Source organism: Pimephales promelas, chromosome 8 (assembly GCF_988280905.1).
Source record: "Pimephales promelas chromosome 8, fPimPro1.hap1.1, whole genome shotgun sequence".
Lineage (NCBI taxonomy): Eukaryota > Metazoa > Chordata > Actinopteri > Cypriniformes > Leuciscidae > Pimephales > Pimephales promelas.
In genome coordinates, this window is record NC_142776.1 from 8249090 (window position 1) to 8274475 (window position 25386).

The 25386-nt window shown below is 37.9% G+C and overlaps 1 protein-coding gene across 1 annotated transcript; it reads left to right on the plus strand.

Moving 5' to 3' along the window:
- Positions 1-20143: 20143 nt before the first annotated feature.
- Positions 20144-25317, plus strand: zswim2 (zinc finger, SWIM-type containing 2). Its single transcript, XM_039689536.2, has 10 exons — positions 20144-20445; positions 20525-20601; positions 21503-21543; positions 21653-21881; positions 22167-22305; positions 22399-22511; positions 23553-23640; positions 23821-23903; positions 23991-24168; positions 24404-25317. Exons 1-10 carry the CDS (start codon positions 20296-20298, stop codon positions 25043-25045), a joined length of 1740 nt encoding a protein of 579 aa, XP_039545470.2. The 5' UTR covers positions 20144-20295; the 3' UTR covers positions 25046-25317.
- The last annotated feature ends 69 nt before the right edge of the window (positions 25318-25386 follow it).

Below are 25386 nucleotides of genomic sequence, written 5' to 3' on the forward strand. Positions count from 1 at the left end.
GATCTTCCTCTGATTGTGTGTGCTTACTGGCAGTCTGCTCTGTTTTCAAAGAACACTGATTACTAAGCACCAACTTCATTGTTCAGTTAAGAGGATTTAAAATTGTTCAAGTTTCCTGCTACATTCTCAGTATTAATTAATTAATGTATGTTCCATGCACTAAAGCACTGAGCATTTCCCATGAGCCTTGAACATGACTCACTCAATGATTTCGTCTTTTAACCTTGCTGATGTAAAGTAACACATTTTGTTAAAAAAATGACAAATTGATGCCTGAAAAATGATATTACATTCAATAACCCAACATGGGGCGGCAGTGGCTCAGTGGTTCATGTCTACAAACCAAGAAGTTTGGTGGTTCAATCCCTGGTTCCACCTGACCAAGTGTCGAGGTGTCCATGAGCAAGACACCTAACCCCAGCTGCTCCCGGTGAGCTGGTTGGGTGTGTGAAAGAGTGTGTGAATGGGTGAATGTGAGGCAGAATGAAAAGCGCTTTGGTGGCCATTGGGTCTGTGAAAGTGCTATATAAATGCAGTCCATTTACCATAAAGTCATACATAGGAGTGTTGTAGGTTGAAAAGTTCACAAATGACATTTTCATTGCCAGAGTACATTAAATATCTAATTACTTTAACTCTATAACATATTGGAGACCAGGGAAATTTGTTGGGCTTTATCTCAATAAGTAAAAAGTCCAACAACACAAGTGAATGTATAGTTGAAAACCATCTTAAATTTGGACAAACTGTAACGTGTTTTTCAGAGTTTTAATTTTATAAAATTTATTTATTAAATGTATTTTTTTTTTGGCCAATACAATTGTGTATACAAATGATGAAAGGATATATATATATAAAGTCTTCACATCCCTGTTAAAACAGTTGGTTTTGTGATATAAGAAATGTAACAAATATGAATCAGGAATTTTGCACCTTTAATCTAAAAATTACAACCAATGCAATGCCACTGAAAATGTCTAGGTTACATATGGTAAACCTCGTTCCCTGAAGGAGGGAACGTAGATGCCATGTTGAGACCGACGAATAAGAATCTTTCTTGAGAGGCCAATCTACTTCGAGTGAAACTAAACGAGCCAATGCACATTGGCAAGCAATCATTTGCATCCCCTGTTCAGTCACGCAGTGCGTATATAATGAGCAGTAGGTGCGATTGCACTTCAGTTTTTTGCTGAGGAGCTGAGCCGATAAGCTGGCTGCCCAAGCAGCAGATGTGGCGACGAGATGTGGAATGAGATAGTCGTGCATTCTTTATTTTGTATTCCCCTGATCTGATGGGCATTTGAAAACACAGTGTGAGTGCTTGGTGACACTGAACAACAGTTTCCTGGTGTTTCTGAACTTGAGAAAACTTACATTGAGAGCCCTTACCGAACTTGGAACCCCTCCTTCTCTTTGCAGGTTAAGGGAGAAATGCAGGGTAACAGCCACGTCTCATGTCACACATGTGGGGCGGATGGTTTCTAGCCACCATAGCCACAAATGAATGCTTCCTCCATGTTTCGGACCATCCAACCTTGGATGTTGCCTGCTGAGAGCAGGTCTCATATTCTTAGTGTGTCTAGCTTTCGCTCCGTCTCCTCCAAAATCTCTACCTGGTATGCTGACAGTAAAGTCACTGCGTCACCCATGTCTAAGTCGAGGTGGTCGGAGTTAGCATCGCCGTCTGCATCTTCGTCACCAGGTCCTTAATCCTCCTGTGCGAGACGGCCTATCCGGGCAGAGGAGGCACATTCAGGGATTCGGCTTCCAATGTGTCCGCTCAGCTCGTAGTAGCTTGCATATCATGGTCATTAGAAATAGATTCTGTGGCAGCCTCAGACAGACACGGATCTTGTTGGTTAGCCACCACCACTCTCAGCCTTCTCTCCAAAATTTCCACCAGCACTGACGCACAGTGAACACATGTTTAACGTCCGCGAGATACGTTTGAGCGTATTTCCGGCCCATACACACTACGCACATTTGGTGAGGATCCCTGCCCAAGATGGTTGCTTAACATGACGATGGACATGGGCGAGATGCAATCTCCCTGCTCGTCAACTCATTCCCTTTGGCGGGGGTAATGACCATCGACACAATGGCTGATGAGTGAAAGAGTAATACGAAGACTCGTCACAACACATTAGTCTGGTTCACGTAGGCCCTTCTAATGGTCCCCTTAACGTGTGAACCCTGCATCAACTGTGTGATGTTGTCATGTCAATATGTTTCCATGCACCTTGTTGAAGCTCTGTCATGTATAAATATATAGAGAGAGATAGTCTTTATATATCTATATATCATTATATTTTAAATGTTTCCTTTTTATGGGCATTAATGGGGAATCTATTTATTTAATTATAAAATAATTTGGCCAAATATGAATTAAAAAAATAATCTTGCCCTGAGAAATACTGGACATAGGTGTTATGTAAAAAAAATCATTAAGCGAACATAATGAAAAGCAATCAAAACAACGTAATGTGATGCCACAGGACTGTACCAACCAACAACACATCTGGAAAACCCAGTGCAGGAAAGGAATAGGATTCCAACACTAGAGAACAATGGACCAAATTCCATGACCAGGGACAGGCCACATCTGGCTCAAGGATGAGGACAGCTCAAAGACCCCTGCTGGACTGGTCAGTTCCTGGTGGACATTTCTAATTTCTCCCTTTCCAGGAATACATCAGGAGAATCCCTAAACAGATTCTACAGTTGGCTTCACATGCTGCCTGCAAAAATATTCTTTGGAACAGACAATTGTCTTACACAATGCCCAATTTAATGTTAAAAACCACGAAAAGTGATTACTAAACTAAGTAATGGACTAAATAAAAATCATTTTTGAGAAAAAAAAAATATTTTATCAACAAATTACTTTTAATTTTAGTGCTTTTAAAACCAAAAGGCACTGTATACATTTTCCGCAGTTCAGCAGCACAGGAAATGGAATCTTCGGAGCAGGAAGTCCCCATCCCAGTGAGCGAACAAGCCAGTTTAAGCACATGCTGTCAGAGGCCCATGATGCACCTCCCTTCAGCACTGATGAGAATGTCTTTTTCCTCTCTTTTAGAGATCATTTTTTCTCCACTCACCCCTTTTTCTGTACTGGTCTCTCTCTCTTTGCTCTTCGTCCCTACAGGTACGCCTGTAGTGTCTTCTAAAGAGAGCACGTTTTCATCATTTGCAGTTTCCTGCGATTGTTCTCTACTGGGCCAGCAGAGCCCCACCAGGGCCGTGGCATTATCTGGGAAAAAGGTGGAATGTTAAATCACAGCCTTTCCTGTCTGTCAGCGGGAACCCCAGCCAAACACCACAGCCATAGACAGGGCCGCCCATGAACTCTGACCTTCATAATGAAGCCCAGGGGAAGAGGCTTGTGCGTTTGTATCCCAGAACGCAATAATCCGCAGCTCTTGACAATTCTTCAACTAGGACAGAAGACGGAGAAAAGAGCCAACTGAATCATTGACAGATACGCAATGCACCGCGCATCCTTTTTCGGTCAGGATGGTCGTGTTCTTATCACTTGCTGCAATCACAATGGTCATAAATAAAATTAATTGTGTCTTTTTTTTCAAATCGGACATACAAACACCATCTGGTGAGAGAGAGATTCTCTAGCGTTGTGTGCGGGCAGTTTACAAACAGCTGCTAAGATGGAAACGGCTGTAACACATTTACGTCTATGATTCTCTCTCCTTTCACACACACACACATTTATGGTTGGTTAATATCAAAGCTTTAATAATCGAAGCTTTACTCACTGTCTGAGAATTTCCCATACTGCCTATGTAGGAGAGTAACATGCACAAACATCCTCCCATAACAGTTTTTTTCCTTTTTTTCGTACAAGTATGTTTCATCGGCCGTCTGCTCTTTGTCTTTAGCGTCGTTGTTCTTTCAAGACATTGGGTGGTAAAAAGTCTCTAAATTATGTAAGATTCGACAACCCTGACACATTATTTGTTTTTATCGTTTAAGTAAAGACAGATGTTTAGAACTGGCTTGTGTTCAGAACTCTTACAACACAACATGTTTAATGTTTTGAGCTCCGCAGCACAGCTCAGAAAAGGCAGTGTCATAACACACAGTGCTAGGTGAACTCCTTGAAAGGGTGGGAAAAAACCTTCCCAGAGTCCTTCAGGTCATTTAGAGCCAGGAAGGATAAGGAGGGTAGCTGGGAAAGGTTGAGAAGCTACAGACACACACACTTCAATGCATACACATGCACACTGGGGCATGATGAAGGAGCCTCCTGCCAGCGTGTTGCCGTCACTGTGGGCGAGGCCCGAGGAAGGTCATGGGCCTGCTGGGGTTGCTCAGCCCGCGGTGGACGCGCTGTAAAGTCTGCCCTGGGAATCGGGCGGAGATTGAACAGATTTAGCCCCAGCTATATTCACTTCCCCGGGAAACCAGAAACATTTACCTCCCTGTAGGGCAGTTGGGGGATGGGGTGGAGAGTGGGTGGGGTTTTACTGGAGACAGACTCACTGACCCAGAACCTTGCGTGTCTGCTGAAGTCGTCGCTACCTCAAGTTCGTCATCCTCCCAGATCCTTCAGGAATAATCATCTCCATCTCTCACCATGCTTACCATGTGTTGCTTCATGCTACGCTTTTATGGCATCCCAGCAGCCATTGTTATTCGCAGCACATTTCAACGGACTACTTTGATTTATTTAACGAGAAACACCGGTTGAGCTGTATTGGACAAAAAAGTGGAAAGTTCAGACTCCCACATCACTGGGATCTTTCATTCCTGCACTTCACAATGATCACAATACACTTGATCATTGGTTTTCCACTACACAGCCGCAACTCGGCTCGTCTTTGTTTGGTTTTCCACTGTGTAAAAGTTGTACCTGTACCTGCTTTCGGGTACTTTTTTATTTCTATCACCTCCGGCGAGGTTCTGAGCGAGCTGAGGCGATACTAAAATGTGACGTGAAATCAATGCCGACTGCTGATTGGTCAGAGAGAATTGTCACCATTCACTGCGTCATCATTGCATGCACCAGATGCAATATCCAGAATAATCCCGCCATTTTTAAATAGTTTGGCCAGAGATAGTTACTAAACTTACAACTATTATTATGGCAACTCGGAAGAATACGCAGAGGAGGTGCAGACTTACATTTGTTTGGTTGCCGAAGAGAGGATCCAGCGAGAGCTTGATGGGGCAACGAGGAACGAAAGGCGTCGCTATGACAACTGGGTACTATTTGTGACTGTCTGCAATGGAAAACGGTGCGAAAAGCGAGCCGAGCCGAGTCGAGGCGAGTTGAGTCGAGCTGGAATTGGAAATGGAAAAGTGCCATGAGTGACTCGCACCATTAGTCTTTTAGCATGGACTATAATCCAAAGCGATGTACAGGGCAGAAGAGGACGCACCCATAACCAACCCAAAACCAATTTCTTTTTAATTGGGGCATCATATCTACCCACTGTTTTTTCTGAAATCATTCTCTTCCTCTTTAGAGTCACACTTAATAATTAAAGGGTTATTTAAATAAAAAATTAAATCCTGTCATCATTTACTGATCCTCCTGTCATTCCAAACCCATAAGACTTTTGTTCATCTTAATTGCAACCCAAGATTTTAATGAAACATGAGAGATTTCTGACCCTTAATTAAGTCAATTCCCCCAAAACAAAACTCAAATCGCAAAATTTGTATGGATAAGTCTTTATGATCTTTTTGAAGCATCAACTTGAATGAAAGAAATATTCCAGGTTTCATTTGTATTTTCTGGATGTCTAATTGGTTTGGAAGGACACGAGGGTGAGTAACTGATGACATAATTTTGGGTGAACTATCCCTTTAAGAATGGAAGAAAGAATGAACTACTGCCACTTACATCAATCTCCAATCTTGCCACATATTGAAATGCTGGATAAATGAAAGTGAAGCTTGCTGAAATTAGAAAAAGGAACACCGTATGAATATAAGCAGTGCAATAGACTGCATTTAGAGAATATGTAATGGAGTGAATAGACAATTGAACTGATGATGCATTTTATTCAGTAAATTTATTCCATGAATGTCTGTGATGTGTATTTGTCTCTTCAGGGAAATTACTACAACAAACTCCAGTGGTTTAGCTGTGGCAATGTTCCAAACTTATGTACACAATAAGTGCATTGTATCAAACTATTACTTTTTAATGTTAATACATAGTAGTTAAAAACACATAATATAAAGTGGGTCTGAAATATATATATATATATATATATATATGAAGAGTTCAGATGCAAAAGCCCCTAAATGCCATTTGAAATTTTCTTATTTAATGATGATTTTTATCAAACTTGTATATTTAAGTTCAGTAATTTCACTTAAATAATAATTAATAGGTAATTATCATTGCCATTTAAGTGAAATCACTGAACTTAAATATTACAAGCTTGATAAAAATTATCATTCTAGAAGAAAATTTCAAATGGCACTTAGAGGCTTTTGAATCTGAACTCTTCATATATATATATATATATATATATATATATATATATATATTCTTTTTACAAAATATATGTTTTGTTTTTATTCATAAATTAATTGAATATATTGACTATATTGTCACTTACCGTTCTTTAGAAAGCTACATGAAACTTTTCATGTTAAACTAATTTTAATGAACATTTTGTCAAAATTGTGTCAGACCTAAAAATAAGCTTTCTACAGACTCGCAAGCACTCTCTTGCGGCCCCATCCTCAGTCTGAAACACCTGCTTTAGGCTACATCACTTCAGCGTCATGTGACTGAAGCCACATGCAGTGAGCGCGTCAGGCTGAAGGCTGGCTCACGAGCCGTCTGTGTCACTGGGTGGTTGAGTGGGCGAGCGGCTGCTGGGTTTACGTGACCTGAGCCTCGCCTGTGCTCTGCTCCGGGATCTGAGAGGATGGAAGGCGGCCAGATGACTAGTCTCTGAGCCAGATGTCCAGATGTTCCCGCTTGTCTCTGGTCCTCCTCTCTCACCTCTTCAGATAAGAACACCCATCTGAAGTCAAGGCTTTTGTAAGAACGTTTGCTCTGTAAATGGAGATTTGAATGAAATCATAGGATTACCCTTACAAAAAATAACTATAAGTTCATTTTATTAAGTATACTTAAGTAAAGTTCCACTATTTAAGTATACTTTATTTAGTAAGTAAACTAATTTCAATATTTCTCAGGCCACCTGGCCACCTTTTAGCATATACAAGTTTACTTAAGGGTACTTTAAGTGTAACAGTGGTCAACTTTGAGTAGACAAACTACATTTTCGTTTCTGCAACTATACTAAGTAAACTTATTCTAATAAATGAGTTAAATAGGCCTACTTGTAGCACATTTTTTAATTTATAAAAGTAGCTTTGAAGTATATTCACAGTCAACTAGTTTAGTAGTTTTATACTGCACTCTAAAAAATAAAAAGATTTGTACTCAAATAATTTTTTGTTGACAACTAACTGGATAGAGGATCTGTAGTTCCCAGCATGCTTTGTATGCGACTCCATTAGGAGAGTACATTTTGAAGTTAACTGTTATTTTATTTGCTATGTTGGCGAGTTAGAATAGTTTCTGTTATGTTTTTGAGTTTTGTGGTTATAAATGGTTCTATTTAGAACCAGAAATGGTTCCATCCCCTGCTTCATATGGAACTCCAAAATGGTTCTATAGAACAATTTTATTTGGTAAAAGGTTTATTGGCCAAGTATGGAACCCCAAGGTTCTATATAGAACCCAGAGGAACCCTTTTTTTAAGAGTGTATAGAACCTTTTAGGGGTTCCAAATACATAGCGCTGATAGAACGTTTTAAGGTTCTATATAGAACCTTTTCTTCTAAGAGCATTATGCAGAAGAGGGGTGCTTGCAGGTTGTGAGCGAAAACTGTGCTTAATGCCAGTTCTGACAATAAAATCTTCGGATTTACAATAAGGTTCATTAGTTAACTACATTAGTTAACATTAACTAAGAATGAAAAAATGTGTTAATCTTTGTTAATGTTAATTTCAACATTTACTAAAACTTTATTAAAATCTGGTTAACATTAGTTAATGCACTGTGAACATGAACAAACAATGAACAGCTGGATTTGTATTATTAACAAAAACAGTAACAAATGCATTGTTAGTTAATACAATTTTAATAAATGAACCTTATTGTAAAGTGTTACCAAAACTTCTTGCTTTCTGATCCTAAGTTAAATATAATAATAAGCAAAATTGTCTTTATTAGCATGGCACAGGAACTTACATTTATTAAGTTGGTTCAACAAAACATTATTTGTTTAAATTAACTTGTTTTATTTATATTGTACCGACCTATAACATTAAACAAATAATTTTTCTTTAAGTGAACTCATCATACTTATAATTTACTATATTTTTGTCCTTTAATTATATACTGCTATGAAAAAAGAATAGGCCAATTATACTTTTAAATTTTAGGCTACACTTTATTTTATAGTAAATGTACTTACAGTGTTACCTAAGAAAATACTGGTAATGTAAGGTAAGGTTAGGGTTTAGGGGTAGGTTCAGGGTTAGTACCTAGTTATAACCCAGTTATTGCAATTGCTAATAAAATGTACATGGGAAACTGGACTGTAAAATAAAGTTCTATTAACTTTTCTGTCTGTTTAGTCAAGTAAACTTACAGTAGGTGTAATTTAAGCATGTTTCTAAGTACAAACAATGTAGACTGAAAGTAAACTTTCTATTTTTTGTTTAAAATAAATATACTGATAGCACTTGAATAAACTTCTTTTTTTAAGGTATAGTTGTCAAGTCATTTTTCTTTTTAAAGAAGGACACAAAAATATGGTTTGTGAAGCATAAACTGGAAGTCCGTGCTTGCTGAAATGTTGTGTTCAGGAAACATTAGCAGCAGAAAATTAGAGAGTAAAAAGATGAGCTGATAATCCACTTGCAGGCCTGTTCAAGGTTCAAGACGAGTTCAACAGTGTGAGTGGTGGAAATTCCCACCATGATTTATTCTGAATGGATACATTTCTGTCAAACCTTCAAGTGTAGCAGGTATATTGATGCAGCTGTTCTCTGTGATTCTATGGGCATGTCTACTGTAGATCTTTGCTTCATTTCAAAGAGGCCAAAGAAAACCAAAACAGGCTATGCAAACTCTGAGCGGCGCTGTAGGGCCGAGCTGCTTCCTTTGATTCAATGATACTATCCTCTTGTGTTTGCTCTGGGCAAAATGGCACCTTGCAGCGGGCGTTTGTTCAAAAGGTTGTTCACACACTCCCCGGCTCTTGAGGGAGCACTCAGGAAGTAAGCATTCCAGATGGAAACTCACGACTCACGAGCACTTGACGATCCATCAACGTGCGTCAAACATTAACACGAGCAGCCATTTCTTTAGATCCCAGATAAAAGTCTTGTGCCTTTGGGATTTTGCCCATTTCTTTGTTGCCATGAACCTGCAAGGAAACATGCACAATAAAAGAGTCTTTTCATAATCACTTTTTCTCTTTTAAGAAAAGTTATTTTATAAAAAAAATACATAAATATTTTTTATAATAAATTATTATCAAAATGTTTTAACTTCTAGTTATATTGTCATTGTACGGTACTACAACCAAAATAAACTATTAAAATAATTTCTCAAAAATATTTTAAATCATTCTAATTTATTTATTTAGTGCTTAATAATTAGTGCTTTTTTTTCTCTGAAATTTTCATGGACTACTATAGTACCTCTTTCTGGACCCCTGGGGGTCTCAGGAGCCGTTTGAAACCCCGTGTAATATGTCATCAATATGAAAAAACGGTAACACTTTACTTGAAGGGGTTTGCATAAGACTGACATGACACCTTCATAACTATGACATGACATATGTCTTGAATATGAAGTAGGGTTTATGCATGTTTATGACAACTATCATTAAGTGTCTTTCGCTCAATAATGACATTTTGAATGCAAATATGACATTGTTTGAGATGTGTTTCTTATGACATCTTGACATAAACCAATACATCATAACCTGTCAGTGTCTTTGTCATGACAACTTGACATAAAATTAAGTTAAACTTTGACATTGGCTGTCATGAGTCCATTATAACTTTTTTAAAAAATGAATTTGTCATTAAAATGTTATAATGGTTTCATGACAGCCAATGTCAAAACCAACCACCTGACAGTTTAATGTAATGTTAACCAATAAAGCTAGGTGGTTTCCTAAGTTTGATAATTAATCTGCAGCTGCTATGTCATTTTTATGACAGGTTGTGTTGTCTTGGTAATGTCAAGTTGTCATGACAAAGACACTGACAGGTTATGATGTATTGGTTTATGTCAAGATGTCATAACAAAGACATCTCAAACAATGTCATATTTGCATTAAAAATGTCATAACTGAGCGAATGACACTTAAAGACAGCTGTCACAAGCATGCATAAAACGTCCTTCATATTCATAACATATGTCATATCATCATTATGATGGGGTCATGTCAGTCTTATGCACACCCCTTCAAGTAAAGTGTTACCGAAAAGACAAAAACATCCTTAACAACAAAACCAAGCTCAGCAATGTTGTTTAGAATCATAATGTACAATTATTGGAGAGGTTTCAAGCATATATATATATATATATATATATAGTGTAAATGCCACATTCGACCACTCCAGACACGTTTTATTTGTATTAACTCAATATTACAGTTTTTCATTTTCAACCTTTGAATTTTGTGTTATTTGACGCGTTCATCTTGTTGTATTGTGTTAGTAAAATCAATCTGCTGAAGTCTATTGCAGATATATAGATTTTCAGCAATGCATTTAACTACGGTTGTTGCACAGACAACTTGCTCTCGAGGGATCAGGGACCAGCTTTGGCCATTCCAATATACGGAAGCGGCGGCTTACGTATAGCGGTCCATAGAAACAGCTACTAACGAGACATATATGAAGAGTTCAGATGCAAAAGCCTCTAAGTGCCATTTGAAATTTTCTTCTAGAATGATCATTTTTATCAAGCTTGTATATTTAAGTTCAGTGATTTCACTTAAATGGCAATGATAATTACCTATTAATTGTTATTTAAGTGTAATTACTGAACTTAAATATACAAGTTTGATAAAAATCATCATTAAAGAAGAACATTTCAAATGGCATTTAGAGGCTTTTGCATCTGAACTCTTCATATATATATATATATATATATATATATATATATATATATATATATATATATATATATATATATGGTTCCAATGACTGCTGCAATGATCTGTTCTCTTTTCTCTTAATGAGTGCACTGCCTCTCTTTGCACTTTTGCCAACATTTTAAATAGACCAGGATTCTAAAAATGTGTGTGTATGTGTGTGTGTGTGTGTGTGTGTGTGTGTGTGTGTGTGTGTGTGTGTGGGTTGCGAAAGAACAGGAGAAAGCAAGCAGAAACTGACGTTTTTGTTGGTGCTGAGTGGGGTGGTGACCCTGCAACATGTGCTGAATGAACCCTTACCCCTTTCTCTTCCTGTGCTGGTCCTTCCTCTAAAAAAATAGAGATCACACCATATAAGAAACGCAAGGTGAGGAGAAGAAAAATAAATAAACATAAAGCCCTCGAAAGGTCACTCCTCTGGGTGTAACCCAGCGAGTCCAAACGGCGCTGTTTTATAGGACGAGTTGTATCCCCTTTTGTGGTTTTGCCAGACTGAATTTATATGACAATATTCCATCAAATAGAGAAGGATTTATTTGTGACAGTTACTGGCAGTTGGGAGCTTCTATCTCTGTCACACATATTTTCCATTGCAATCTCTATTTTAAACACTTCTGTATAAAAATCGCTGCTCAGTGTGTGTGTGTGTATTGGGAGGGGGTGAAATGGCTGTGTTGGGAGGAAAGCTCCATTATGATCCGCATGATTTAGAGGCATTGATTTAGTGTTCACTTACAGCATGGCTGACACAAACAGGAATCAGGGGTCACAGCTCTCTTCCTGACCCTCCTCCCTTAACTCTTTCAGTACTTTCTCTCACTCTCTCTCTTGCTCTGCCACTCTTTTTTTTTACCCTTCCACCATTTTAGTAGTGTTGTAATCTACAAATATAAAAATCCATCATCAGAATATTAGTTCTATTATGTTTAAATATATATATATAATATGAATTATTTAATTATTATATTATATTATTGTTATTATACCATAAGTGAAATAATGGAACCATTTCAATATTTATTGCACACAAATTATATCTATTTTTTTAAATAAAGTGCCATTCCGTTGTCATCATTTCTATCATAACCAAGAGTTGCCTCTAATGAAGTTATGTCAAAATTAGTGTACTTTTTTAAAAGTGTGAAGCTCATACTTCAAATGAAAGTGATGTGATGTAACTGTAACTTTGTTTAATTATGCTGATTTTGTTTTTTACTTATTTGTGTGCATTTAGGATACTTAAAATCCTAGTTTTAAAATAGCCTTAAAGGGATAGTTCACTTTGAAATTAATTTTTGATATGTTTTAGCTTACCGTTTCCACAGTAGGCTATTTTCAATTTTGATATTTTTAGGTCAAACCGTTCTTGTCTGACAGTCATATAATGGAGGTATATGGGGTCCACCTCAAAGAGCATGCACAGAAAAGTTTAAATTAAACATGATTTAATGATTTAATGTCCGAAGAGCCCATGCCTTCAGATCACTTGGACCTGACTGTGATTACAAGAGGTAAAAACGATATAAATACTGTTCGTTTTCTAACACAAACTGCTTGTTTCTTGTCTTAGGCCATCAATTTGTACTTACATTTACGAGTCATTAAATCATGTTTAATCTGGACTTCTCTGTGCATGCTCTTTGAAGTGGACCCATGGGTGGACCCCATAAAACTCCACTATGTGACTGACAGATAAAAACGGCTTGACCTAAAACTATCTAAATTGTAAATACTGTGGAAACAAAGACACCTACATCTTGGATGCCCTTGAGGTAAGCTAAAACATATCGAAATTTAATTTCAAAGTGAACTATCCCTTTAAGTGGGGTAATTCCACTTTCCACCACAGAATGCTATTAAACACAATACATAGTGTGAGATGTTGTGAAAATGAGTGACACTGGGAACGTGTCTTTCAGAAAAGAACTTCTTATCCACTGTTCCATAAGATCCAAACCACACAACATTACATGTGCCATGTGCCCTGAGGTTCAGTCTGCTTATGGTGAGAGTGATGACTTCCACATTTTTAAAGAAAGCACTATCACCTTCTATACAGTGCTTTAAAAATGTGGAAGGCACCTCTCTCATTATGAGCATACCAAACCTCAGTGCACATGTGTGTTATGGATCTCAGAGTACGTTTTCACGGCAAAATGATGTAGGCTACTAAAAAACTAAAAAGGTTTTCCTTGAGTTTTTTTTTTTTTTTTTTTTTTACAAATGACAATGTTCTCAAAATGATTCCCATTCCCACTGATCCAAGAGAACAACTAAAAACGCTGTATTCTGCTGCCAGACCAGAAGATTACTCCGTAAAGAAAAACTACGTGCCTATAGCATGAAAAACTTGCTTTGAAACTCGTTGTCAAAATTTTGTTTTTGTTTTTTTAGGCCCTCAAAATGCAGTTGCCGTGTAAATGAACAGCCAAAATGCATAAAATTCAGTTTGTAGTCGAAAATGTTGTTGTGTGAACGCACCCTTAGAGGGCAGTTAGATGACAGTAGATCCCAAGGCGTCATATACGACGACGCTTTTGCCAAAGTGTAAACATCCAACGCACATTGCACCCTTTAGCGTCAAATGAGACGCAGATATACGTATATGGGGCAGAAGGCGCCTCCTAGTGGTCTAACCCTACCCTACCACAACCAAAGCGTCTCATTTGATGCTAAAGGGTGCCATGTGCATTGGATGTTTACGCTTTTGCAAAAGTGTCGTGTATGACGCCTTGGGATGAGAATCCGTTGAGATATGAGTATGATTTTAACCCTATAAAGCCTATTAATTTCAATGCAATTTCTAAGTTCAAAACTTTGCTGAAAAACCTGTTGCCTTACTGCATGCTTTCTATTGTCTGATTGATAGTGTATACTTTTTTGGCAAGTAACAGGCCTTTTATTATAATTCTTAAAGATGTCCACCTCCAGGTTGTTATACATTTGTCATTTTGAAGAATGTCTGTTGGAGGACCATCACAATAAAGAGTTAGCAGATATGAAGCAGACAGTCTACAACATTTAATTTTGTCTTTTTGCAAACATTATGGGAACGTTATTCTTGAAATATTTAAAATACATCAGACGACCATCCAACTAAAAGGTTTCAGAAAAAAAGTTCCATGAACGATGATGAATAATGTTTTTGTGCTAACATTTAAAGAACATTATTAAAGTCCAGATAACTGACCAAAAGTACTGAGAGATTGTTTGCTCATAACATTGAGGCAGAGACAAAGTTCTGAGAACATTCCCTGTTGGGCTGGTCATACATTGTTGAAGATTATTAGTAGACAAATCTAGTGCAATTCTGAAAAGTATAGGAGAGTTTATTTTCTAAAACTCATCAGGGTCCAAAGCGTCCATAGTTTCAATGTTGGGTTAACTTTAATACCCACTTTTTATTCTGGGTTAGCAACACCAATCAAGGCGGTCATTTTTGTCACACTATGGTCTGCAAGTAGGTCCAGAAAGCTTTCAGATATATTCCATTTCAACATATTTCAAATTTACCAAGTGTGTCAGCAAAGTAGATTCCAGCCAATATTTAAACAAGTCATCCAATCACAAAGTGTCAATGAGCTTGTGGAAACCAATGTTGGGAAAGTTTATTGAAATCATCCCATGTCTGCCTCCTCAGAGGGAATAGTGTGATGTCAGCACTTTTAATGAAGGTAAGCTACATCAGAGGTGATGAAAAGACTGTACTACAGTTTGGGAACAGGCAACAGACTCACGGTTTAGCTTGCTAGCATGGCCAGACTGCTGACACGCAGGCATTCAATTGTAGGTTTTTCATTATATTAGCAGATGTTTTGCAAGTGATAGACTAGATTGGAGGCGAAAATTACCCGTCTCCCCATTTCTACCGCTCTTCATGTCAAAGCTAAAGGTAGGGTTTAGGACTCTGAGCATTCTTGAAGTGCCATCAGACATTCAGCATTGTTATGATGTCAGAGTATTGTATTTATAGTTTTCGGTTGAACAACTGTGTCCAAAATGTTCATGTTTATGAGCAAAGATGGCAGATTTCAAATTGCGTTTTCAATGTGGATGTGAGATATCTGTGAATGTTTATATACTGTAATAAGATTGATTGACATGACCAACCCATTTGAGCTGGACTTTGCAGTGCAGAAAGACCAAAGCAGATCTATTAGCACGTGCCAAAACACACTGTCCTGTCGCCATTGGGTATTTCAACACAAATAACAATTGTTGGCGTCTTTGGTTCCTGTCACACACACAAGCTTCCCACGTCACATTTCATTTACTATAATAATTCCCACGTCATTTAAATGCAAACAGATGAAATCATTGGACAGATAAAAGGACAAAAGGGTACATTGATTGAAATGGATGGGAATCTCACGGGCAATAAAAACAGGCGTTGTCACACTGAAATGCCTGAAGTGATATGTGAATTATGAAGCATGCTTGGGTCAACAGATGTTTTGATGATGTAATCCATTACAAACTACATCACGTAGGGGTGGAATCAGCAGAGTGATCGGACAGCGGTTTGTCATTCTCCAACACAATGATGCATCAGCGCTGCGTTTGATTTGCAGGATTTATTTAATGATTGTATACAGACAATGCAAAATATATCAGCTTGTGTATAGTTTGAGTCCATTTTTGTTTTGATTTTGATGTGTGTTTTTGGATCACTGTCATGTTGGAAGATCCAAACATGGTCCATTATAAGACTTCTTGTCAGGTTTTGATTTTTTTTATTTGTTGGTATTTGATCAAATCCATGCCATGTATCTGAACCAAGACCTCTGGCAGAAAAGATGGCCCACAGCATTAAATATAAAGGAGAGTGTTTCATTTTACACATGGGGTACTTTTTTGCACACGCAAAAGCGCACATGACAGACTGAATGTTCTGCACACAAACCATGACCTCCCACTGCAAGAGTCTAATACAAACCAGTAGTGATGTAGGGTGGGCCAAAAAAGCAATAGAGCTTCAAAAATGTGGAAGGCATCACTCTAACTAGCAAGCCGAACCCCAAGGCACATGTTGTGTGTTATGAATCTCAGAGGGTTGTTAGCTGACAGTATATGAGAGAGGTTTTAAAGACCATGAGCTTCATGTTCAGTCACGTTTTGATGGTTATATGTGTAGAATTGAAACTGTAATAATCTGTTTTCCGATTAAGAAGGGAGTTAACTGTGTGATACAAATGATAGCAGTCATGTATTGAGGCCAGTTCCCACAGATCAAACCTGGAACAAAATACAGAGAGCGATAATTACCATTATTAAGTCAAGTCAAGTCACCTTTATTTTTTATACAATACAGAAGCTTTACAGTGAACATGGAAAATTATGCATTTCTTCTATTGTTCAACAGAAGTCAATTCAGTTCCGTTGTAAAGATCATCAATTTTTAAATTAGTTTAATCTATTAGTTTAATCATTTAATCTATAAAGAAGTTCCACAAATAAATTGTCATCGTCCAGCTCAGTTCAGTTCTCATTCAGCAGCGTCAGTACAGTCAGATAAATAACTTGATTCTGACTGGTCAATCACAGCAGTCAATTAGTTATTATCTCAAAATAATCCCCAGCTTCTTACCAAATGTCTCAATAGTGGCTTTTTTACAGCAGCACATTTCCTACAATCAATTTGTTTGATTGAAACTTTCCTGAAGTCTTTATCTGAGTTCTTCTGTGCTCTAAATCACTCACAAATCTTTTGATAATTCAATAATCTCTATTCAGTTAACTAAATGAAATGCCTTTTGCAAGACACTACATTATCTTCGGAAAGACAACTATTAGCGCTGTATTATTCACATGCGCATTAATTCACTACAGTGTACTCGAGCCGAACGCACATGGCTATAGAGTAGACAGGTGTGCACATAACTTTTTGATATTTCTTAAGGGAGCACTTGGAGATGCTCTTGGTCACACTTTGCGCAGCACACTTATCCTTCAAGCTGTCATCATCACTTTCCTCCTGACTGCTCTCTTCGCTGTCTTCTTATCTCTCGAACATGGTAGATGACGATTTTTTTTTTATTTACATTAATGAGACAGACAACAGCAGGAATATTAGGCTGCTGTCACTTTAAGACCAAACGCACGGACCGAATATACTGATATGTATTTTGCTTCCAGGCCACTAGTGAACATGACGAAGATTAGGTGGCAGGCAGAGCTTGACTGCGACAGGGTTAATGATCTTGACTATGCGGAATGGTCTGATAAAACGGGGTGCCAGTTTACGAGACTCGGACTGGAGAGGTAAATTGGAAGTGGAAAGCCACACTTTCTGACCAGTAATATAGCGAGGGCTCTTGATTCAAGACCTGTTGGCAGCGATGCTCATGTGTCTTCTAGAATGACAAAGCGCAAATCTTACCCTATTCCAAGTTCACTTGCAACGAATGATGAAAGCTTGAATGGATGGACAGTTAGAATTAGTTTCTTTTTATAGGAATAAAGGGGGTTGATAACCGAGACAACAATGAAAGGGTGAGAGACCCGTGGCAGAAGATGTAAGAGAGTTTTGAGCATATTCTGCTCAGAGGAGCTGATTTGCCCAGGACGCAGGATTACAATAGGCTAGACTGCGAAGAATGCGGGCGACAATCTGATTGGCCCCTTCGGCCTGAACATTAGTCTGGGGGTGAAAACCCGAGGAAAGGCTGGCGGTAGCTCTAATGAGGCGACAGAACTCTTTCCAAAACAGCGAGGCAAATTGAGCAGGCGACTGATGAACTGGGCCAATGAAGATGCACCGGTAGTGGTGTGCAAGAGCTTGAAGGGGTAACCTTGGTGATGGCGCTTGCCAGTAACCCTCCGCCTGACGAGAGCTGGCGTTTACCGGGCACGAAGAGACGAAATGATTGGCAGCAGCGCAATACATAGAGAGGCGATTAGAAATCCTACTTTCACACTTCTTAGAAGAGATCCGAAGTCCTTCAAGCTGCATTGGCTCGGGATCCGTGCTTGCGGTTGATGAAACGAAACCGACAGGGGGTGTGGAAAAGAGAGTGATCTCCATGCGGTGAGCTCTGCGTCGTAGATCGAACCGTTTCTCGATCCGAATAGCCAGGTCGATGAGATTGTCGAGTCAAGTGGGAATCTCCCGGACAAGGATCTCGTCCTTTAACTCAGGATTGAGGCCTATAAAACGAGCGACCAAGGCAGGTTGATTCCAGCCGCATGTGGTAGCGAGGGTCCGGAATTCACCATGCACTCCTTCACCGCGACAGACACGAAACGCGAGAAGCCCTACTGTCTCCCTGCCAGTGAACCTTTGGATGTACGATTCCACATAGTGGCAACCTCCTCGATTGACTCCTGGCAGCTAGAGGCCTACGATATCAACCAATGTGCTCTATTTATCCTGACTGAGGAAAGTGGGCATTCTTACTACTTACGAATGAGTGGCCACTGACGTGTATCTGTTTAGAGTTGATTTTACTTCCCCTTTCTCGCAGCTCGGATCAGTGGTTCCGGTTCCCCCGCTGGCCATTTGGAATGTACTGGAAATTGTCCAAAACCATGAATTGTGTGTGCAACTGCAGACTACTGCTTTCTCGCCGTTGGCATCTTCCTTGGGCACAAGCACGGGGTGAGCTGGGTCGTGAGTGAGGGACCTTTGACACTCTGCTAAATGCATATAACAATTATTTTGTTTGTTTGCATTTCCCTTGGCTTGGTGGGATAGTTATTGTGGCTGCTCGCCTATGTGCTATTGTCAACTGTTCCTGTAGTTTGAAGGCTACCATTGATGAAACTAGTTGTAGAATTGCATCTGTTGTGGGATTCGTTTTCCAGTGCTTACACTTTTACGTTATTATCATATCTGATATTTGCTTTTGCTGTGTAAATCTCATGTGTGACTGTGTGCTGTGCTAGATATGCCTTCATTAGGGAAATTAGTGTTGTCTCTCACAGTTTATTCGCGGCCCAGCCAGGGGGCGCCAGATTGTAACATTCCACCTAACCATTGAACTGGAGCAGTAACTTATTGTGTGTTTCTGATTTCTTGGTCATACATAGTTAAATAAATGTTGCACTTTTATATTTCTGTAAGATATCTATCTATCTATACTATATATCTACAATATATATCTTATATATATATATATATATATATATATATATATATATCTCTTCTGAGACTTCTACAGGGGACATGTATAACTTATATGTGTGTGTGTGTATATATATATATATATATATATATATATATATATATATATATATATAACCACTTCTAATTTTGCTTCTGTTGTTTACTGATGTCACACACAAATGAGAAAAACTCACAAATGAGAAATTGATTAATTTGTTAAGATATTTGAATGAAAGAAAAAAAAAGCAGCTTAAATATTTGTCCCAGGCCGTGTATGGATTTCATTTTCATTTATATATATAAATGTCAGAGGGAATAGCCTAAATGTCTGTGTCACACTTTAACACATTCTGTTGACTATTAGTAATGTTGCACCAACATCATAACGCTCAGTTAGACCATCATCACAATAAAGAGTTTAGAGTCTCTAATGAGAGTTAGTTGATAGTTGCAAAGTTACTTATAGTCAACAGAATGTTCAAACAGTTAAAGTGTCAACAGTGTAACATGTTTTTCTTCGTTTTGCAAGATAAATTAGTACGAAGGCTGAGTGTAAAGGAAAAGACCAGCCTTTTAACAATAAGCATTACAATAAGCTCACACTGTGTGCTTTTAACAGTGTATCTGCCAACTAATGATGATTATCATTAAATAGCATATTATTCTTACAAGAGTAACAGATTTTTTTTTCTTTTTTTTTTTTTTTTCTAACCCTTACAAGAGTAACAGATATGACAGAGAATAGTAGGTTAAGCGCCATTGGAGTTGACCAGAGTGACCACAGGGACTTGTATCGCCATCAAGCGGTGAAATGTGGCAGCTACTCAGCGTAGCTTGTTGCTATAGAAACATAAGATACAACTAGCAATACCGGATTCAAGATCGCGCAACGCTACTAATATAAAAGTTTCAAAGTGCCAGCCAACGTTTTGTATGATACGTCTAGAGTCTTAATCATTCGTGGGAAAAGTTAGCTAATAATATAATCGCATTTTTGAACGAAATTTGGTTAAATTATGTTCCGGAAAACAGTGTGGAGGAGAGAAGTGAGTGATGCGGTCATCTCACACCAACATCGAGCACTGAATACCACCATTTTCATCCTCAAAGAGTTTGGACCGATTGGATTTCTACTGAAAGAGGAGGGGGATAGCAAAAATTATAAAGTAAGTTTAACCTGATTTTTGTTTGTTGAATTTTTTGTATATTTTGTGCAATTTAATAATGTTATATTTCATGTCTAAGGTGTGCTTGGGAGATCCACACACGTGTACCTGCCCTACCTTCCAGAAAGAGAGGGATCTTTGCACACACATCTGCTGGTAAATAATTGCTTGGGGTTGAAAAGTAAACATTTCCACTACAGTGACACAACTGAAATGATGGTTTGCATTGAGCTAGAAATTACATTTTAAACAACTTCGTTTGGGTAAAGCGAACAGTTAAGGACACACAATTACTAATATTTTCACACGTTATGCATATTTGACAGCTTGATTAGAAAAATATTCTGGACACAAAAAAAAGTAAAAATATGACACAATTACAAATATTCAGACGTGTCTGTCATATTTCATCACACATCACATGTCTCATATTTTATATCCATCATGTCGACTCCTTGGTAACTAAGTTTTGTTAAAACTTTAAAATAATATGACTAAATCTGTACATGAAATGCGTTTAAAAAGTAGCAGAAATCAATGGGCTCTATGCACGGCGGTATTTCCGGTGAAGCATTAGGGATGCTCGATAACTTCCGCCGATCGTAGAGTCCAATGCAATACCGAGAATTTATATTGAATTTTATACTCCATGGTTATACTAAAGAAACGTTAGTCACAAAAACAGATAAAACAGACACCCCTCGTTGTGTTTATGCTTCTTTTTAAAAGTATATTAAATAAATATTACTATATATAAAATTACATCTAAACGTATGTACGTTTCATTTCAAAGACTGGAGGACAGTAAATTTTGAAGACTCTGCCATAATCCCGTTTTCCTCGGTTTTCCTCCGCTTTAATCTCCACAACCGGAAATGGACGAGCATCCTTGCGTCAAATGCGGAATTTATGCGTGCATATAGCCTGTGACCTTCATATGAAATGAAATTAGTTTTAATAAAAGTCAAACCCTTAGACGGAATGTGGTCATTTTTGAAGAAACACATACACTGCATGTTGAGACATAATCTTACCTTACATCAACATTTTATTTTAGGATTTTACTGCGTAAATTCCGACTACCAGAAGATCACGAATGTAAGTATACCATTTTTTCCCCCAAAGTGTTTTCACTCAATGCAACCCTTTCCAGTAAGATCCTCCAAACAGTTGTACATAACATTGTACATCACTTGTTCTGTTTCAGACTGTTTTCAGTACGGTCTTGCGGAGAGACACATTCTAGAGTTGTTGCAAGGGCTTCATGTGACCAAATCTACATCCCCTAATGAAAGGGAGAACTCAGCAGGCCTTTCATGTCCTGAGCCTAGTGAGGAAGATGGAGGAATCAGACAGAAAGATGTAGAGGAAGATGATATATGTCCAATCTGTCAAGAAGAACTTTTGCTGAAAAAATTGCCTGTGACCTATTGCAAGTAAGAGGTTTTTATTTAATCTAGAAATCAAGATTATTCAGGAAATGAAGTGGTCTGAATTTCATGGTAAATACTGTATTAACTATGAAGTGAATATGTTTTATTGGTGAAGTTTTTGAAATCAATGAATTTTTTAACATTTTTTTTTAATAAATATTGTATTGTGTCCATCTTTAAAGCCAAATGCATCACATTTTTCCATGTAAACCACAAAAGCCATTAGTGAGCCTTACTGACTGAAGGTTGTAATTACTGTTTGGGTTGTTATTATACGTCATTGTAAAGGTTCAGCTGTGGAAACAACATCCACATTTCCTGTATGAAGGTATGGGCTGATCACCAATCAAAGAGAGACCCATGTGCCCTGCTTAAGTGTCCACTCTGTAGAGAAGACTTCGGCACTTTTAAGCAGCTAATCGAACAGGTACATCATTACAAGACCCAGTCACTTCGATAATTCATTACTATCTATTGTTTAAGCTTAAATCATCTTGGGTTTAACTATTATTTTTGACAGGTGAAAAATGCAGGTGAACTGTTAACCTACTATGAGAGGGACTGTCTGGACAAACATCTGGGTGTTATGTGCAACATTTGCAGGGCCTGTCCAATCATCGGCAAATGTTTCAAGTAGGCAACCATTACATAGCAATGACAAATCAGTGCAGACATACAATACTATTCAGAAGTCTGAGGTTGGTAGGAATGGAATGATCAAAAATATAATAAAAACTGTATTGATGTTAAATATTATTACCATTTAAATTGACTGTGCAAAATTTAATTAATTTCTGCGATGGCAAATCTGAATTTTTATCAGCCATTACTCCAGTCTTCAGTGTCACATGATCCTTCAGAAATCATTGTACGTTGCTCAAGTAACATTGTAATTTTATATTATTATTATGTTATTTATTTATTTACTTGTGTTATATGATTACTGTGATGCCGGTACCATGGTGTGGCAGAAACACGGGAAGGCGGCTGGATCCAAACGCAGTTTACAGGCTTTATTTAGACAAACTACATACGTAGACAAAGACTCAGATACATGACTCAAAAGCACGAGCGATTAACGCCGACAACACACGTACAACAACTCACAAACTAAGGCAGAAACACAGGGCTTAAATAATCAGACAAGCAAACTTAACAAGGTAACAAGGGGGCGTGGAACATAGGAAACACCTGGAAAACTCAATAGACAGGGAACCACTAATAACACAAAGACAAAAATACAAAACCACATCATGACAATTATATTCTTGGGTTACTCTTTATTTTAAGGTGATATAGTTACATTGTACTTAGTCAAATAAGTACTGAGTAATATTATTTAACTACATGCAGTTACTATAGTTACTTTAGTCTAGGGTTTGGTTTTGGATTAGTTACCTGTAATTATGAATAATTTACTGTTATTATAATAGCAAGTATAATAGTAACGTGTAACTACGTCAGGATTTTTGCAGGATAATTTGATAAATAGAAAGTTCTTCAAAAGAACAGATTTCAGCTTCAATGTGAAAGTCGTTACTCTCACTTTTGATCCATTTAATGCATCCCTGGTGAATAAAAGTGTTAGTATTTATCATGTTACTTTTCTATGTATTTATTTTTTTTTTTACTTTTTAAAAACATCAGCGTCTTACGTCTGTTGTTCGTTCACAGGTGCACAGAGTGCAGTTATTTCCACCTCTGTGAGGATTGCTTTAAGGAAAGAGACCATCCTCCAAAACATAACTTCATAGTTCGAATGGTGAGTTTTATTTACAAGGTTTGTGTTTCACATGACAATGCCATCCAAAACTGGAGAAAGTAGTTATTTGTAGCATCAATTAGAACATAGACAGGTGTGTCTCAATCAGCACTCTAACTCCCTAGGTCGTGAATCAGTATATCGCAAAATAGTAATCCATTTTTCATTGTAATTGTGCAGAAAAGATGTCAGCCATGGCAGACAGCAGGACCTCATGACTCTGAAGAAACACAGAAAATTGAAAACCATTTAATGGGTAGTAGGTTCGTCTGCCCATTTCTATTTTATATATATATATATATATATATATATGAATTTATCCAAACACATTATTCTATTTTACTTTACAGCTCCAGCAGCATTTCTGGTGTGACATGTGATATAGTCCCGAACTATGTAATAAAAAGTTTGCCGACGATAAGGGTTCGGAAAGAGTCCAGATTTCTGTATCCAGGAGCTCAATGTAGAATCTGCCTCTCGAGATTTCAACTGGGTCAGCATGTCAGAACCCTTCCCTGCAAACACAAGGTAACACATTTTCAAGTTCAGCTCATTTATGGTGTGTTGAATGCTGATAAAGCTGGCCATTAGGAATGCGTTTTAATGTCTTTGATTTTTTTTCTACAAAATTACTTTCCAAACTTGCATGACTTTCTTATAAATAAGACAAACTATTAGCTAAATCATTTTACATAGTGCAAGAGAATTATTATCTAATTAGAATTATTAATCTAATTTTCTCTCTTTCCTGAACCTAAACCAGTTCCATGCTGACTGTATTGATCCAGTGATCCGAAAGTCTAACTGCTGCCCACTGGACTGGCATGTCATCTACAACCCCCTAACGTGGAATCCTCGAAGTAGCAGAACAGAAAGATCTCTGGCTCCATCTAGTGATGTTCATAGCAGGCGTACCGATGAACAGCTCTCGGAGTTCTTTCTACCAGGTATTGGCTTGCAGGTAAAGAAACGTAGTGCTCCACCTCTGTTGAGAACGGTGACATCTGAACCATCTATGTGCAGTCCTTCCTCAGTGAATTCACTCACTCAGGGCTTTCGGGGCCTCTGCATCAATAGTTCCCACATAGAACCATATAGAACGCCCACCGTGAAACACAATCATACAAAAGAAAAGAGTTCTCATCATAGGAGCTTATCAGGAACCATAGCTGCACCGGCTGAGAGGAGAGCATCCTTTCCAAATAGTCCCTCAAATGTCAGTCTAACTTTGAATGTCCAGTCGGTATTGCCCAGAACACAGAATGACCAGCAAAGACTCATTGTGGGCATTAATGGGGCATTTATCATGACACCAGCTTACGGCAGGATCAGACCACTGAGGAAAGATCCCTTAAGACAAAGACCTAGGCCACACAGGCTGGATGTAAAGGATCTTCATCTTTAGATGACAAATAGTCATGTCAAAGCTATACTTATGAGAAAATATGAGTAAAGTGAATTGGTATGCAATTAAAAAATAATGGTAGCATGTTGCTCCATGGGTGTTAGGAATAGCTCTACTGGGTAGTTCACATGTGTAAAATTAAAAAGCTTTTATTAAACTATGGCTAAAAACGGAGAAGAATTCAGAGGGAGCCTCAGATGTCTGCTTTTAGTATGGGCTTTCTATTATAGTCCACATGAGTGCCTTAAACTTCATGTTTAATAAAAACAAGAATGTTCTGATTAAGTATGTTTTTGATTTCTTGTTTAGTTGTACAGTCACTGAATTAAATTAAATCCTCG